This window comes from Nannobrachium achirus (assembly GCF_963921795.1).
Source record: "Nannobrachium achirus genome assembly, chromosome: 15".
NCBI lineage: Eukaryota > Metazoa > Chordata > Actinopteri > Myctophiformes > Myctophidae > Nannobrachium > Nannobrachium achirus.
Window position 1 is genome coordinate 20102461 of NC_137822.1, and position 19001 is coordinate 20121461.

At 40.5% G+C, this 19001-nt stretch overlaps 1 protein-coding gene across 1 annotated transcript; it reads right to left on the reverse strand.

Annotated features, from left to right (window-relative positions):
• Window positions 1-220: 220 nt before the first annotated feature.
• On the reverse strand, window positions 221-15905 carry fyb1b (FYN binding protein 1 b). The gene is made up of 19 exons (XM_080742943.1): window positions 15792-15905; window positions 11149-12169; window positions 9082-9202; window positions 8560-8645; window positions 8376-8398; window positions 8043-8098; window positions 7163-7298; window positions 6392-6551; window positions 4912-5041; window positions 4649-4668; window positions 4059-4131; window positions 3664-3753; window positions 2982-3022; window positions 2016-2106; window positions 1477-1570; window positions 1189-1351; window positions 660-693; window positions 472-503; window positions 221-321 (listed from the first exon to the last, which is right to left on the reverse strand). Exons 1-19 carry the CDS (start codon window positions 15792-15794, stop codon window positions 299-301), a joined length of 2397 nt encoding a protein of 798 aa, XP_080599069.1. The 5' UTR covers window positions 15795-15905; the 3' UTR covers window positions 221-298.
• Between the last annotated feature and the right edge of the window lie 3096 nt (window positions 15906-19001).

A 19001-nucleotide genomic window follows, 5' to 3' on the forward strand; every position in this document is an offset into this window, starting at 1 on the left:
AATGTTTTTCAATTGTGTCATTTGACATTGTTGATTTGTACACTGTAGCCTACCCATTGCAACCCACAAGATTTTATATTATTAAACATGTTTTATGCTGCAACAGATATAAACATCTTTACAAATTCTGTTTTAAACAAATGAAATAATGTATAAAAGACTATTGTTCTCATGATTGATGATAAATGCTAATATCACATCAGCAAACACAATAAATAATATACAGGAAACACATAAATCAGGCTTAACAAAGAACATGTAATAAAGTCATTGCAATACAGTGATTAGAGGGGTCTTTTCAGTCGTTGTCATAGATGCAATCTGTGGACAAATCATATCAACTATGAACATTTGCCATGAAATAGAAAAGAATCTAAATAAAGGAAAAACCTCCTAGTAGTGTTTTCATCTTAGTATTTTAGACAGTGCCTTTTGTTCATAATAAAATCACCCCTAAACATTAAAACGTACCCTCTCCAATGTCATCATAGATATCACCATCCCTGGAACAGCAAAAGAAAATGATCAATAAATGAAATTAATACAAATAAAGAATAACTGTGTATAAGCTGTGTGTTTGTGCGCTCGTGCAACCGTGCGTGTGAGGGTGTTTGTGGAAGCAAGCATGTGTGTTTTGTCATTGAATGTGTCATACTTACTCTATGTCAATGTGGTTTGTCGAAACATAACCAACTGTAAACGGGAGTGTGACATTATTATTATTCATTTCAAACAGAGACATATGCTGTACTATTCTGACAGAAAGACAGGTGGGTACATGCATGGCTATGTAAGTGTTACAACTGTTACATTTACCATTAACATGTTGGTAAATGTGTACACGTGTCACTTTCAGAGTTAAATGAGCATTTCGGTAAATGTTTAGACATTTCTTTAGTAGAATTAACACTGAGGCAGTGGTGGAAAAAGTACTCACGTCTTACTTAAGTAAAAGTATCAATACTTCAATGCAGAAATACTTGTAAAAGTACAATATTTGGATCCGAGATGTAGTGGAGTAGAAGTAAATTTATTGGAAATACTCAAGTAAAGTACAAATAACTCAAAATTGGACATAAGTACAGTACTTAAGTAAATGTACTTAGTTACTTTACACCACTGCGCTGAGGATTGTAATGTATAGACAGATAGGAAGGCAGGTACAGTACATGTACAGTAGGTACTCACATTTGCCCTCTTCATTCCTACAGATCAGCTTGTTGTCCATGGCTTTAACAATAACATCAACCGTTTCCCTCGGTTTGATTGGCAAATCTTTGCCACTCCACTTTTTATTAGATAACGTGGAGATGATGGTCACCTGATACAGCACCTGGATCTCCCCGTCATACTATAATAATGTGGAAATGAAAATAAGTCTTGCACAATATTTGAAAATCTTTGCAAAGAGCTAAGAATCACATGGGTCCTCTCACAGGGTGAGATAAAGCAATGATGGAAAGCACAGTCACATGCCTTAAACTTTTTCCTGAAGTCCCTTTCCTCTTTCTCAAACTTTTTCTGCTTCTTTGGGTCCATCTCTTCCAACTTGAGTTTCAAAGCAGTGAGGCTAGAGAGAAAATATATGTATTATAACTTGACATATAGTTTAGTGGTAAAATTAAGAGATAGAGATCTTAGTGATAAACAATATAGAAATATTAATGATACAGTACATATGATATTAAGAGGTCTTGGTGAAAATGAGAAAACTGGCAAGTAACAGTTTCAACGTCACAGCATTTATAGGCTACTTTACTCGGGAAATGATATAGCTTATATCAGTGATTCTCAAAGTGGATTCTAGGGACTCTTTGGGTTCCTTTAGAGGGGTCTAAATTGACCCATACAATCAAGTCTGTAACTCTAACAGTATACAAAAGGAACCATTTGTATACTGTTAGAGTTACAAATGGACCTATAGAAATGTCTATGTTTGGCAAACACTGGCCTACATTGTTGAGTGTCTTAGTAGCCATATTTTATAACATGTTTTGGCTCGTTAGTAGTTTTACCTGCTGATTAGGGGTGGAGGAGCAGGAGGACGGACAATTTGAGAGTCAACGTCGTCATAAATTTCTTCATCAACCGCTGCTCCAGAATGGTCTAAGGAAACACAAACAGGAAGTCATTGAGACAGTTTTGAACTCTTAACTGTTGCGTTAAGATGGCCAAGAACACGTTCCTATTTAGAGCATTGACCTCAGGAAGGAACTACAAAAGGAGTAAGGGGTTGCACTTCACTAGCACTGAGAGCTGCCCAGTATTTCCTTGGACCTATACTAATTACTCTGGGCCCAACAATTCTACTGTGCATTGCCCCTACTAAGTAAGAATATACATTTTTAAACTAGTGCATTAATGACTTGTGATTTTTGCAAGTCGACTCGACTCAGTAAAAAGTTGAGTTGAAGTCGACTTTATTGATTGATGACGTCATCACATCACACACGACCCCCCAATTATTCTGGGGGGTCCCCAGATGATTAACTTAATGTACAACATTGTTTTCTCACTCAACTGTAAATTAACCAACATAAAGTTTAAGTGTACTATAGAGGTTATCTTCACATTTTAAGGACTTTTTCAAATATATACAGGCAGAAATTGTGAAAATAGCAGATCTACATGCTCACAACTCAGCATGTAGATCTGCTATTTTCACAATAGAACCATGTTATACCAAATGTATTGGATCATTCCATCCTTGACAATAAGCAATCCTACTGTTTGAATGCTGTACAGACACACACATGGAGCAAAAATAATGATCGAAAAAAATACAAAGGATTTTTTTTTTTCAACTTCAACTTTCAACGTCCCTAACACACACACACACACACACACACACACACACACACACACACACACACACACACACACACACACACACACACACACACACACACACACACACACACAAAGTATAGTATAACTACAGTATAACTACAGTATAATAGCATTATTTAAAAAATCGATACCTGAATTCCCCTCGGCAGAAAACTGGCTTGGTGGAGGTACTCTGAAAAGTATTATCATTATTATATTATACAACATTCAATATCTTTGAATAAGTATGGGTTAACATTGGATTAAATAAATTAGAGTCAGTAGTGAAAATGTTCTAATCATGCAATGATAAGTCATTAGTGATTAGTTAATTGCACATCATTTGTTTGCTTCCTCCATGTAGGGAGGTAATTCCTGAATTACACAACAGAAATGAATTAAACCACATTAAAATAACTTTTGATATTAGTAAGATACCAGATATCAGAAACACTGATTCTATTTAATCAACACATCATTCCACTAAATGTTACTCTTGCCAAATTGATTGGCCTGTCAGTAATCAAACTGCCAATTATTATGACTAATCAAGATTGTTAATGAAAAGGGTGTAGATGCCCATATCTACTGATCAGGAGTCACGTTGTTACTCATACAGTAAGGTGAAGGAAATGGGGAAGGAAGTGTCACTTCTAATCAGCAAACAAGGGCAACTTCACCCCAAAGTGATTATTTCCCTCATGGGAGTGGGGATGGGTTGAAAGTTCAGGGATTAGCATCATTGGGCATGCAGATCTGAGATCAGTCGTGCTTAGTTTACACTCGTTGTAGGACAAAGTGTAAACCAGGCGTTACAACGGAGGAGTGTTTTACTCGTTAGTGGCTGTCGCAGGTTTCCTCCGCTCAAACATCCTCAGGAAGCCACGAGAAGACCTAGGAGATGACTTGGGTTCCAGAGAGGGACTTGGGAGCAAGTCCAACCAAAAGTGAAAAGTAAGTACCATTTTGTTTCTCTTCTCACTTGTGAATTGTTCGTTGACTTTATGGTATTCTTTATCTGCATAGTTCTGTGTGCACAGTATGCATTATCTTGTGTTGAATACACATTGTGATGGAAATGCGTCGTTCGTGTTGTTTGTATTTATACATAGGACCTCAATGGAAACATTCCTTTATCGTATTGTTGTTTAACTGTACCGCTGCACTTTCTGCAAACTGTTAATAAAGTATTCAATCAACCAATCAAATCAATCAAAAGGCATTCTCACCTGATATTCAGACTTGGATCTTCCACATCATCATAGATCTCTCCATCGTCCTCCGGTGGAGGGGGCAAAAACACTAAAAGGACAAAAAACAAACACTAAATGCTGACATAATCAGGCACCTGCACACATAGGCATCAAAGGGGGCTTGAGCCCCTGCCCTTTTATCTGTCTGTAAAAAGTGCCCCCTCCAGACCATGAATGCAATTTTTACTATGGTGAAAGAAATTGATTGCTTAGTTCAGTGTGGTATCAAGCACCGAAAATAACTGACCTCCAAGATCACAACGCATCGCAGCGCAACACATTCGTTATGAGCTTGGAGATCTGCTATTTTCAATATTTTCACCAAAAGGCCCTTTTCAAAAATGTCAGCCCCTGCCTCTCTAACAATCTTGGCACGTCCCTGGACATAATCATAACTGAACATTTTCAGTCCTGACATAGCAACACCGCAAAGGAAAAATACTGAGACACAACACAAACTGCCTACATTACAGTACTTACAATCATGACAGCATGTCTTCATATTGATATAAAAACAGTTTGGTAAAAAGTGAAGTTAAAGTTAAGCTATCAATTATGGTGCATACCTCCCAGTCTTTGGTTGTCACTGTTGAGAGAAGAAATGTTCACACAGGTGTTAGTGATTGCTGGTTGAGAAGCTATTCACTTTACACACGCACGCACGCACGCACGCACGCACGCACGCACGCACGCACGCACGCACGCACACACACACACACACACACACACACACACACACACACACACACACACACACACACACACACACACACACACACACACAAATATACAGTGTATAGGAAGAATGATCATTTCATATTCCCTGTACCTGTTGTCAGGAGCGATGTCTATGTCGTCATAGACCTCAGGGTCATAGTCCTGCTGGGTCATAAGAGAACTGCCCTGGTGCTTCAGAGAGTCAAAGTCAATCTCCACGGAAGCAGTCTTCACATAGCCAACTATAATGAGCACAAAGATACACAGACGTTTATGTGTAAGCACTATGCAGGCACACGCACGCACGCACGTACACACATGCACGCACGCACGCACGCACGCACGCACGCACGCACGCACACACGCGCACACACACACACACACACACACACACACACACACACACACACACACACACACACAGAACTTAGATAAGGGAAGCAGATATAAGCCTGTGGATTGGTTTAGGACCATAGGGCTTCCTATGTCAACATGTTCTCACCCCTAATGCGTCATACAACCGACGCTTTGTCAAGTACTGTAATGCGTCGGACGATAGACGCTTTGGGATTGCCGAATGTTTCACGGGTTGGACGCATTGGGTGGTCTAAGAAGAAAGAAAAAAAAAGCAGAATGGGCTGCCTATGTATGTACTGTATGTAAAATAGTGTTCACATATCCATTTATAACTCTGTCATAGCACTTGTTTTGTCTGTTAATGTCAAATGTCTTAAGTATGTATGGATGTACTTGTTGTATTGTTCTGTCTATTGTATTGTCTGTATTTTTGTGATGGGGACCCTCTCTAAAATGAGATGATACATCTCAAGGGGTTATCCTTTCAATAAAAGGTCATATAAACAGAACTAAATGGACTTATTTGCATACTCTCAGAGTTACATTTATAATGAGGGTTCTACTGTGTACTGTAGCATGTATGCAAGTAGTAAACAGTACTTTCTCTCTCTTTATAGGGGTCCGATGGGGAAGAATGACAGGAACCATGTGACAGTGTGGGTCTAGCAGGATGTGGCTGATGCCTTGCAGTGTTGTTGTTGGGTGGAAACGTCCAAAACCGTTCGTTTTGTGTTTATCATTTTAAAAATGATTTAAAATAGTGAAAATAGCAGATCTACAAGCACATCTGCTATTTTCACTAGTTTTGTGCGACAGTCTTGCAGGATGAAGCAGGGCTTTACTTTACGAAAAAAAAGGTACAAATTTGAAACTTGGAGATACGAGGTTTCTGCCAGACAATGCCGACATGCAAGTGCTCTATGCATGGCATACATGTCATGCACACCCACGCATGTATGCATAGCATATACATGTGCGCGCGCGCGCACACACACACACACACACACACACACACACACACACACACACACACACACACACACACACACACACACACACACACACACACACACACACACACACACAACCAAAAGCCTTCGCCATGCGACTGACACTGACAGTGTCATACACAAACCAGACTTGCCACATCCTGTTTAGTTATTGTTAACTACTACAGCTGTGACGACAAAGAGCATATTAAGAGAATACATTGTTGCAACAAATAAAACACCTACTGGAGCCGTCTTGTGTCCGTCCCAGCCATTTGCCCTCTGGGTTGCCCATGACGCGGATGATGTGCACCTCGTCTCCCTTCCTCAGGGAAAGGTCAGTCTTACCGCCTCGACTGTCCACACGAGCCGTCCCTTTGTGGATTACCTGGAGCGGGCCAGACAACTAAAACATGCACACGCACACGACACACACACACACACACACACACACACACACACACACACACACACACACACACACACACACACACACACACACACACACACACACAGGGTTATAACAGGGGAGTTAATTGGAGACAGGTTGGTCAAAGGGTCCCATTAATGTAGTCCCAGCATAATATCGTCACTGTTGGGAAGAAACCTTGTATCTTCATATTTTCAACTTTTTTTCATAAGTTCATGCCCTATTTCATCATGCTGGGTCATAACAGAACTGACCCAGCATGTTCACTCAAAAAAGAAAGAATAAAATCGTAAATAGCTAAAATAGCTATCTACAAGCTCATAACGGGTTGTGAGCTTCACATCTCTCTAGGGGCAGACAATTCGGAAAGTAATGGTGAAAGTGGTTAACTGTGTCTGCGGATTCTATTAATATTGAACCAATTGAAGAAGAAAAAAATGATTAACAAGAGCTTGTAGCTTAATAATATTGGATCAATTTGAATACAGATACAGGATATTTTTTCTATTAACAGAACTTTAACTGTTTTGGACATACAGGTACAAGGTTTTCTCCCGACAGCAACGAGGTAATAGTAGGATAGTCACTTTGAATTTCTTCCTGGCATCTTGTTCTTTCTTTTCACGCTCTTTCTGTTCTTTCCTCTCCAGTTCCAGACGCCGTTTCTCTTCCTTCTCGTCTTTGTCTCTCTTCTTCTCCTGTTCCTTCTGGTCGGTGGCGTCCCTGTTGAGGGGTATCAAGAGAGACAGAGATGGACACACAGCAAGCTACAGCAAGAAGGAGGAGTTCCCTCTCCTGATTGGATGAAATTGCTATCCTGTCCCGATTTCTTACCCATTTATATCGGAACGCATTATTACGCATTTTTAATCATTATTTTATGCTTTAGCTATTGAAAAATAGCAGATATAAAATGCTTAAATATTTTTGACCCGATTCTATCAAATGTCTTCTAAATCCTTAACCAAGGATTTCAGTGGTTCTCAAACTTTTTCATGTCAACCCCCATCTCAAAATATTATCTATCAGGGACCCCCAGAAGCAAATATTCGAGTTACAAATGTTTTAGAAAAAGATATATTCAAAGATTTGCACACATTCTCATAATTAAAAAAAAGAATAGCTTGTATACCTGCTATTTTCGAATAGTTAAAGCAAAAAATAAGGGTTAAAGTGGTTAAAATCTAGAGTGACACGGATGCAGGTCTAAATGGGTTGTTTACTAAAAAGCTGTAGAGATGCAGGGAGACCCCTGTTAATAGAACTTCAACTTTTAACAAAAATATATTTTTCTAATAAAAACACATCACTTACAACTTGTTTAAGTAAGCATGCACGCTGGGAAACCACCAGAGATAGCCTTGTGAACAATTCTGTCAAAATGGGTGCTAAAATGGAGCAGAGAGTGTGAGGTCATTTGTGATTGAGATGTCCTTTGTGGGGGGAAGAAAACCTAGTGGTCCTTACCACCGCTCATCAAGATCCTCATACATCTCCTCATCGCTTTCATCCTCTTGTTGGCTCTGTGCAAAAAAGAAGAAGAAACATAAATCACCTTTTTAATTTCAAGGACCCCCAGTTTGATATCAGACCACAGACCAACCTTTGATATGATCTTGTTTTCTGGGGCCCCAATCTCTCCAATACACCGTAAAATTCTCAGTGTTTGTATAACTTAAATCCGAAGTACCGGTACAGTACTTGAGTAAATGTACTGTCCACCACTAGAGTGTAAACACAAATGTGTACCGTATCCATACTCTGTGCAGATTTTATTTAAACAAATTAAAAAACACGCACCTTTGGCCTCTGACTTGGGTGACCTAGGGGATGAGAACACGGATATTGAATCATCAATACAGTGAATTGAATGTATTCACTATTATCGTCACGCAGAGAAGGATTCTGACCAGAGCTAGGCCATAAACTAAAACGATGTGAATGGTATGAATGACGATATGAATGTACAATTGGAGTCATGTACCTGTGGAGGGTGGTAGTGGAGGTGGAGAGGTCATCAAGCCAACGTCGTCGTAGTTCTCATCGGATTCATCCTGATCCGGTTGGATTCTGGAGGCACAGTTAGATATTTGACTCTCAAGCCATGCAGACAACTCTTACAAAATCTTCAAATCCTACACGGAAAGTCTCTAATTCCACCTCATAAACATTCTGCACAAGACGCTGTCAACTGACATCTCAGTGCAAAAATATATTTAAATATATTTAAATATACAGCAAGCTGTATAATCTTCAACTAATTGGATTTATAGACAGTAAAACGTATTTATGCGGCTGCAAAGGTGAAATGGAAGTGACCGGAGGCGGGGCATGCACTTTATTTTCCAGGGGTTTCAGATTTTTCAGTGAATTTGAAATGTATTTTTACTATTAATCAGCTAGTCTGCCAAGAGAGACTAGATACAACTTGAAGACATTCGTACTCAATGTGTGTGTGTGCGTGTGTGTGCGTGCGTGTGTGTGTGTGTGTGCATGTGTTACTTACATGGCTCCTGGGTGTCGTGGGGGTAAAGAAGGGGCTGAATGGTGAGAGGTCAGCGAAGGGGTCACATGGTTACTAGGGTGAGAGGCTGGGGGAAGGGGAAAGGAGGCCTTCCTCGAGGGACCTTCATCACAACAAACACATGACATAAGAAAGGGTAAGATGTCTGTGCCAGTGACATTGTGTGTGTGTGCATACATGTGCAAAACACCCGGAATTCAAACCCAGGTCTACTGGGTGAAAGTCCAACATCTTAACCATCAGACCAAAGATCATCCATGAGGACTGGGGTAGATACTAGAGTTTTGAGGCCATCAAGCTGAGGCGGTGAGTCACTCTGCTACACGCATGTCCATTCGGATTTTGTAATACCTTTTTGTCTGCACTGATTTTTATGATAACATAATATCAATGTTAAAAAGGAATGTAAAATAATAAACTCATGGTAAAGTGGTAAAAGTGGTTAAAAACATTTGGAACAAAATAAAATCATAAATTATAATCATATAAGCTGTCCAATGAAAGTGTTTATTTCTTGTGAAGATGTAGGAAGACAACTTGCTAAGAATAATTTAATTCATATCTACTAAATACTGTACAGAACAGGATTTGAAGTGTCACTCTACAGTATATTCTACCAGGGGCCCTGATCCCTCTCTGTCAGCTAGGCCTGATGTCTGGTTGGTGTTTTTCCCACGTTAATGTGTTACGTGATGCCTGACTGTTATATTGCAGGGTCAGGGAATTGTTTTTTTCTGGAACTTACTTCCCCATGCAAAGAGACAGCATCAGCAGAGGAGATGACAGGGGGAACAAGGGACAAACTGAAAAGGGAACTTGATTGCATAGAGGAACCAAGTATTTGTGTGACTGAGAGAGAGTGCACCTGAACAAAACAGTATCAAAATGAAGGGGATATCCGCACTCTCTTGAATAATGACTTTAAAATGTATTTATTTATTTCATAGGCACAGCAGCAGCAGTCTATTTAGAGAAACGGACGTGTTTCGGCCTAAAGGCCTTGAGTTTGAAACGCTGAGGAGAGTGCGGATATCCCCTTCATTTTGAGTTCAACATGAGTCTGCACCCAAAGAAACTACAGACCTCTCCACAAGACTCCTGCAGAGAGCGTGCCTTCTCCTAATGGTACTGAACCAGTTAGGAGTATTGTTCAAAACAGTATCAACTCAGACTTATACTTAAGGTGCTGCAAGTGTTAAATAGCTCTGTATTTCACTTCACCTCCCAATGTATGAATAAATGGACCGTTGTAAAGCCCTTTGAGTTTGCAACTTGCTTAGGAAAGAAAAGAGACAACACATTATTTCCATATCATTGCTAAAGAGTATTTGTTTAGTAACAGCGGCCTCTCTAACAATCCATCTCTTTAGTGAAGAGAAAAATGTTTCACTTTTCAGGATAACAATCAGGGGAGAGAACTCTCTCGCCTCAACTATGACCTCAAAGCCCACCTTGATAAACTTCAAAAACAGAGCAACAAGCTAAGAAATAAGGTAACTGCCATTGATTAGATCTGCCCCAAAAATCTACATTGATGATAAAAACATAAATACAAGATGTGAGCTTTGGAAGTTACTTAACAACCTGAAAACCAGATTTACAAACATCAACATTATTTCGGACGACACTCTCATTACAGACAAGCTGGATGTGTTGCTTATCTTCTTTACAACCACAAATTGCCCTCTCACTCTGGGCTTTTTGGTGGAGAGCACATCCAAGCATATCTAGGTACGCAAAGATGATTTTAAACTCAGATAATGTAACAGGAAACATAAATAGAGAGTTTCAGCAACTGCAGCCCAAATATCAATATAAAGAGATAATCACATTTTAAACACAGTTTTATGTTTTTGTGGTTGTATTAGGCTACATAGACCTTTTTCCAGAGCGCAGCCGAGCATGCGGTTCTCATTGTGTAAAGGAGGACATAGATTTTCAACAACATTCAGGAGAAACTAAGGTGACAAGCAGTTGGAAAACATTTTGAACGTATAATCCATAAAACATAAAAGATTATGTTTGTATTTGGTGAAAAAAACAACTCACCCTCATTGGAGACATCAGTGCCTCCTCTGAAGCCCTCTAGGTTGACTCTTGGAGGTCTGTTGGGCTTGGCTGGGGCAGGGCCCAGGGCTAGACTGTTGGGCAAGGGGTTTCGTTTAGGGTTATCCTCACTAATGCTGTTGCTCTCTGTGGATTGGGCGACCATCTTTCTTACAAAACTAGGTTTCTTCGAAGGTGGAGGCCTGTCAGGAGGGGTGGAGTTGCTAAAACTAAGGGGCAGTTTGTTGACCCCACCACCTTTCAAGTCATCATCTGACGGGTCCGCCGGCTTCTCTCTTTCCTTGTTGAAAATACTCTGAGTAGTCCTGAAGTTGGAGATGTTAGGAGTAGAGTCTGGCGTAGGGAGCATTTTGTTTGTGGAGTTAATATTAACTCCCCCCACATCTTCTTTGTTTAGACATAACTTTGACACTGAGCTGGTTGGTTTTAGTTGGAATGGTGGTACCTTTGGCGGGGTGGGGCTGGAAGTGGACAATGAACCCCCACTGTCCTCTTTCACCCAGGGGGGCTTGAAATTGGAGGGTGCCCCCGGAGGTGGCTTAGGAAAGGCAGGCTTGGACCCAGGCAGGGTGGAGCTCAAGGAGGGTTTGTGGAGTGGAGGCTTGGGCATTGGGACTTTAACCTCAGCGTCCTGCGAGAGAGGCGGCTTGAAGGGAAACGCTTTATTCGCAAACAAAGGTTTAACGTTGCTGTTGGAGTCCTCCTGGGCGTTTGCAAACATGCTAGCCAGGGCTTTGGTCTTGGGCGTCTCTCGTACCTCTGGAGCACTTTTTGTGGATTGATTGGAGACGGTGCTTTTAAGGTAAGTTGGTTTAGGAGGGATTGTGATGCTTGAGAGGCTCTCGGAGACAGGTTTCTTGGGTTGCGGCGGTGGACCAGAGGACATGGTAGGATGCAGGGCTGTTTTTAAGCGTCCTGGAGCTGGGGAAGGTGTCTCCTCGGTGCTGTTAGCACCACCAGCCTGAAAGCGAGCCATAATGGCCTTTACATCTGCTTTGTTTTCCTGGAGGGAAGAGAAACAACCAGAATTCAGAATCAGAATCTAAATAAATAAATTTGAGAGGAAACCAAATCTTGTACTATATACTGCACAGTATGAATGCATTGTCATAAATATTTCTGTTATTGATACAGTATCTGAAATCTCAGATCATTACGTAGCCTACAGTATGTGATTACCTGGCTGACTGAAAAGAGTTCCTGTTGTGCAAAGCTTCATGTAATATTTCACCAAACAGGAAGTTGGGACAATGGACAACATTACTATCAATGGATGTTACTACTATTACTACCAGAGTTAGCTCGAACACCAGTTAGCTTAATAAAGGCTTATGCAAACAAAGCAGCAAAGTTAAGAAATAACTTAAATGAATGTAGCCTCCTATAGCTGTCAAAAAATACAAGAATTGGCCAAAAACATATTTTCCCCAGCCTAGACATAAAGCCTGGTCTGCAAGGTCAAACAGAACAGAATTCATGGGTTTTGTACGCTCACAATTGGACGGTGAAGCTTGTTTCACAGTTCACTTTCAAACATGCTTTGGATCATGTGCTTGATTCATTATTTAGATCGAGAACACCTGTCCTTGGTTCTGGTGGCTGATGTTGTACTTCGGGGGCTGTGTTTTCTTTTCTTTTTTGTTTTGTTTTTATTTTTATTATTATTTTATTTACTTACATACATGTCTGGGGTGCTTACAAAAGCCAGAGTAGAGGTTAAAATGACACGAAAATTAGATAAAACAAAATTAAGTATAACATAAAAAATAAATGCTCTAATTGTCTTTATACATTTTAGAGAAAAAAAGCAAGGATATTGTAGAAATGAAGATATAGACTACTCAGAATTGTTGTCGTGGCAGTAATAAAATGAAAAAAGCAAGAACTACAAAAATGGAACAATAAGAAGGCCGGCTGGTGTCAACTGTATCCATGTATCTTTGTTGCAGGCAAATCTTGCATGCATTTTGTTTTCATGCAAATTCCCCAGCCTACAAAGTGTTTTTGTCTAGTTGTTATTAGTGGGAGGGGGATAAAGGTGAGTGGATCACCGCATGTATTGTGGTTCTCAACCCTATCAGGCCGCGGCCCCCAAAATAAAATAAAAAATATTTAACCGGGGACCCCCCCACCCTGACGAGCACTTGGAGTTAGACTAAGACTTGAGGCATTACATTGTGTTTAACACGGTTCTATTGTGAAAATAGCAGATCTACATGCTCACAACGCCTCGCCTAGTGTTGCCTCACAACCCCCCCAAAATAATTTGGGGACTGGCCTGGTCTAATGAACAGAAAAAAAACATTGGTATCCCCTCTCAATTAGCAAATTCATAATGTACCTTTTCCCTTCCTGGAAATGTAGTCAGTCAAAAGTACAATAGGCTATATTTGTCTTTGAAGTGTATAGTGGAGTGAAAGTATCCAAAAATGCAAATACTCAAGTAAAGTACTGATACTCAGTCAGTACTCAATTAAATGTATGTTACTGTCCACCACTGCAACTGTTACAGTCAGAGGTCTTCATCCTGACATGTGCAAATACAGTACTCTCATCCGCTCTTTGAGTGAGTTCCATACAGTAGACAGGCTGGGTTACGGGAGCTGCCTGCCACGCCCGTTTAATGAGGCTGGTTTGAATGAAGTCAGACACACAGCAACAATACCACAGGAGGAAGTAGAGATAACAGGGGAGAAAAAGGTACACCTGGGCCTGTGCCACTGCTGCAATTACAACAAAGCACAATAAAGGAAAAGAAAACTTTACTTCAAGGGAAGCCGCCACAGCAGAAAAACACACTTTCAACTTTGTCCACCCAACACGTTTAAAAGTTAGGCCTATACATTACATGATCTAAAAAAGCATTTATTTAAATTATTATGACGTTCAACTTCTTTTTCAATCAACAATTTAGTTGTCGCCAATGGCTCCATGTGTTTAGTTCCTGTCAGTGCCAACCCCTACTTGTTAGGTCTGCTGGGGAGGGTCACGAGGGTGCATAATGATTATTATGGTCATAATGATTATGACCGAATATGAAGACAATGGGAAGGAAAAAGATGAAAGCTTATTTGATAAAGATATTCCTCAACTGATGTTGTGAACCATTAGCTTTGTTAACTCACCTAAGAGGAAAGGTAGGCCTACACATATTTAGGCTAACAGTTTGCCAAGCTATAATCCTTATTGTGACCGAAGGTCGCAATAAGGTAATTTAGTAAGTGAAACGGCACATAATGACTGTGTCTGTCTGTCTGTCTGTCTGTCTGTCTGTCTGTCTGTCTGTCTGCCTGTCTGTCTGTCTGGACGTGTACACTTTTTTACGGTCTATGGGTTTGCTTTTGACATCACGCTTTGACATCACTGTGATAACAGAATCCCTTTTATGCCCATACCGTATATGGAGATCCCTGATGTCATCAATATTAAGCCCATATCTAACAGGACTTCAAATGGGAATGCCCATATGGAGGAAGACAGCCCATATCTGTGTGGCTGGTTCAGACAGGGATCTCCATGTATGGGCATAAAAGGGATTGTATGTATGATGTCAGATGTGATAAGACGTCATAGGTAACTGAGTAAGCATGTTTGGGGTCTCACAGACCTATATATCTCCATATACAGTACATGGATTTCCATATATGGGTACCTGGTCCGATATAGGCCTACATCACTGGCCAGATGGCCAACCGCACGGTCACTTGTCGCCCTGAGGTGTCTTACTAGTAGGTATGGTTATTATTATTGAACCTGACATGCATATAGTTTACAGAGAAGCGTATTTTCTTTGTCCCAGAGTGAAAGCAGATAACATTGTCTCGTACTGGTGGCAGCCTTTGTGCAGTTTAAAGATTGCTTTGCCATAGCACAGTATAGTCTCAATAAGGAAGACTTTCTCCAATCTCTGGCAAACCAGCAACACTTTAATTACTGGACATCTGAACTGCATTTCAGCTGAACACATTCACACAGTAGCCATTGTATTTCATCCAATACCAAAGAGGAACCTTGATCATGATTTTTATATTTCCAATGTGATGAAAAAGTGGTCGTGGTTGCACAATCTAGCTGACACAACAACTAAACAGCCACCACCACGCTACTGTTACTTCTCTAATACTGGAATGTTATACAAGATGCGGGTATGTCTTTAGAATTAGTAATTATCTGGTCCAAATGAGTCAGTTGCCTAAATATAATTATGAACACAATACAAATACATAATAAATTACAAGAATGATGAAATAGCCTGTCTTTTATATATTAGTACCATGTAAAAAAAAGACTTCCCCAAACATGTGTGAACATTACAAAGAGTAAAGAAAACAAGCTACTGTCAACATAATTCCTATAGTTATTTTGCAACTAGTGTACATCACTGTGTATGTCAAAAATCAGAACATACTCCATAAATTGAGTACAAAAGGACCAAGCCATTGTAAACAAGCCATTGTGCTTTATTGTGGTCTAAATCATTTATGTAGACCTTGTATCTGAACTGTATTGTCCTGTACCATATGCAAACTTCTAATAAAGTATTCAATCAAACCATATTCCACTGCCTAAGAGTTTTCAGTAATCCCCTGCAGTTATAATTTATTACCATAATGGAGGCTACTTACCATTATTGAAGGTTGTTGGCTCTCTGAGAAGACTGCACTGTTTTGTCAGTGAGCTGTGGCTCTCATAGAGGAGTGTGACAAAGCAAACGATTTGTATGTGTACTGAACAGCCACTGTGTCCTGTCATTCTGTAACCAACTACTTCCCTTCTCAGTACTGTGTGCAATCGTGGTGTGTGTGTGTGTGTGTGTGTGTGTGTGTGTGTGTGTGTGTGTGTGTGTGTGTGTGTGTGTGTGTGTGTGTGTGTGAGAGAGAGTGTGAGTGTGAGTGTGAGTGTGAGTGTGTGTGTGTGTGTGTGTGTGTGTGTGTGTGTGTGTGTGCGCGCGCACATGTGTGTGCTTGCTATCCATGGCTTCTTTTATCTCTAGGTTACCATCTCATTGATTTGCATATTCCCAGCAAACTCCCTGCAATTTCCAGACTGTGATGTAGACACGCACGCACGCACACACGCGCACACACACACACACACACACACACACACACACACACACACACACACACACACACACAGTAAAGACAAGAAGAAACTACAATAATATCTGTTTTACAGTGCAATCTGGGAACCCATCGTCAACAAAAAGGGAAAAACTAGTGTCCTCTCTGTTTTGTTCCAGGACAGAATCTGTTCTTGAGAGATTATACTTTGTGTTGTGAGCTTAGATCGTGTAGCAATGAATGAAGCAAGGACAGGAGCACAGAAAATAGTCTGCGGTTAGAAGAAAGAGAAGAGAAACTGAAAGGGGTTTCTATGAATGGACATTTCTTTATTTTTTAATAGAACTCTTCTCTTTCACTTCAGTGTGCTGCACATATCTGCCAAGAAGAGAGACAGACTGCAAACACATGTTCTTTAAAAAGCCTGCTTGTTTGGAACCTCTGGCATTTCTCCTTGTCTGCCTCTTTCACAATAATACAAATCCATGGTATTAATTTGACCCCTCGAAACTCCAAGAGTGTACTCATATAACCACGTCAATTTGGTTCCATGTGTAGGCCTGCACTCTCAGAATATTCATGATTTTACAGGGTTCCTTCCCCTCACTTGCTCTCTTCCTCAGCTGTGTAGTCAAGAGCCAATTTAGCTTGAGTGTAAAGAAAATGGCCTTTAAATTACAGCACATAGTTGCAGTTGTAATCAAGTAAAACATCCTCTACTCCTGCATTACTAACAGCCAGGTCTGCCCATAAGCGTGTAGATTAGAACTAGATTAGAAGAATTTGTATTGATAATAATACATATTGTGGTGTAGAAGATCACGTTTTATGTTCAGTTAATGATGAGTTTGATTCTGACAACGAATAGAAACAGAAAAATTATCTACAGCTTATTGTAGTAATTAATGAATTAATTCATACATTCATTCACTCACATGTATATTCATTCTATTCACATATACTGTTGATAGATTGCACGTATATTCATTCTATCCATATACTGTTTATAGATTGAACATGGATCATGCAATGTATAGGCCCTGTTTGTGCCAGATTACAAATAATTATCTAAGCTTGTTTTTGACTTTAACTCCTGTAGGCCTACAGAATCTCTGTTGTGTTCCATTATTATTTTTGTTGCTATGACAGCAGAATTTCCCTCTGGGGATTAATAAAGCCTTCTACAGCAACAAACTCGTTTCCTACAGAGGATCGCCCCGATGGTCAATTTCAACACACTGAAGACCATAGCTGGTGCAACCATTCAGCCCCTCTTTGACTACGGAGTCCACGTATGGTATTTGGACGCCCCAAAAGCCCTGAAAACTAATCTCCAAACAGCCCAAAACAAATAGGGTTCTGCTTAACCTTTCCTATCAGACTCACCAGTTAAGAGTGGGGTGGCTCAGAGTAGATGACAGAGTACAGCATCTTGCAATGGGCCTGGTGTACAAGATACACTACACCACTGAGATACCCATGTACAGTACCTGACAAAATACTTTAAAAAAGTTAAGGATGTCCACAATTACAACACCAGAGGCAGTGCCACAGATCACGTTCAACCCAGAGTCAGCTCAAACAAAGGGTCAAACTCGTTCACCAAAATGTGGAACACCTTACCGAAGGCCTTAAAGGAGTGTAGATCCCTAACATCCTTAACTCATTTAATGCCAGCCTATCACCACTAGAGGGCGCCCAGTGGCCAGAGAATAATAGAGATATGCTGGTAATGCATGCCCAAGCCCTGGAGCCATGACTTGCCAGAACACTTTCCTTTGTGCATGTACAGGAAGAGGATGAAGTTAGCTTGAAGTTAGCTATTGGCTACCAAGCATTTTAGATTTAGATTTTCGTCGACTTAGCCATGATTAAACCTTGCACACCTCATGCATGGGAGAAAAAACAGAGAAAATGAGCTCTAAAGATCCTGGATTGCATTGGAGTGGATGGTAAATATCAGCAAATATCGGCAAATATCGTCCGTGTGTGCTTGTAGATCGGCTGTTTTCACTAGTTTAAATCATTTTTTAAATGATAAATACAAAACAAACGGTTTTGGACATACAAGGTTTCCACCCAACAACAACGAAATAAAGGCCTAATTCATGTAATTGGCCCACTGGCTTGTCACTTTTCATGATCTGAAATGGCAAATCTTTGTGTAGCAGCAGCGCTATAGAGAGATATCTCTCTATAGCGCGCAATGAGGGCCTCTCCAACTCTTTTTCCCGGGCTGAATCAGGGGCCCAGCACGTCCCTGGTGACAAGCCTCCATTCAGGTCAGTGTGAGAGAGAAAACCAAGGGCAGAAAGGAGAGATGGGGGTTGGGTTTGAACCCTGGTCCTTGCGCTCAAGTGGAGCATTACAAAGTGGGCGCAGTGGCACCCTAGGGTGCCCAGTCCAGCGGTGCCTCGGAATACGTTGATAATGTTTGGAATGCATTAATATCACTTCAGTTTAACCACTTAGACCCTCTATGCTTAGTAAAACAGACCTGATTTGCCCTGTACTTGTTGAGTTCTTTTTCCATCTATACCTCAACTCGCTTCACCAAAAACAGCCGATCTACAAGCTCACAACACGTCACAACGTGACGCGTTGTGAGCTTGTAGATCGGCTATTTTTGGTGAGCCGTCCCCCCAGAATAGGGATGCTGGGTTTCAAGTGGATAAACGTCAAGTATAAAAGTTCTTTTCAATCTGTTCTAATGGAAACTGATATTTCTCAGTGACATATTGTATCTCGGGTGGAAAGATGTTCATATTTACG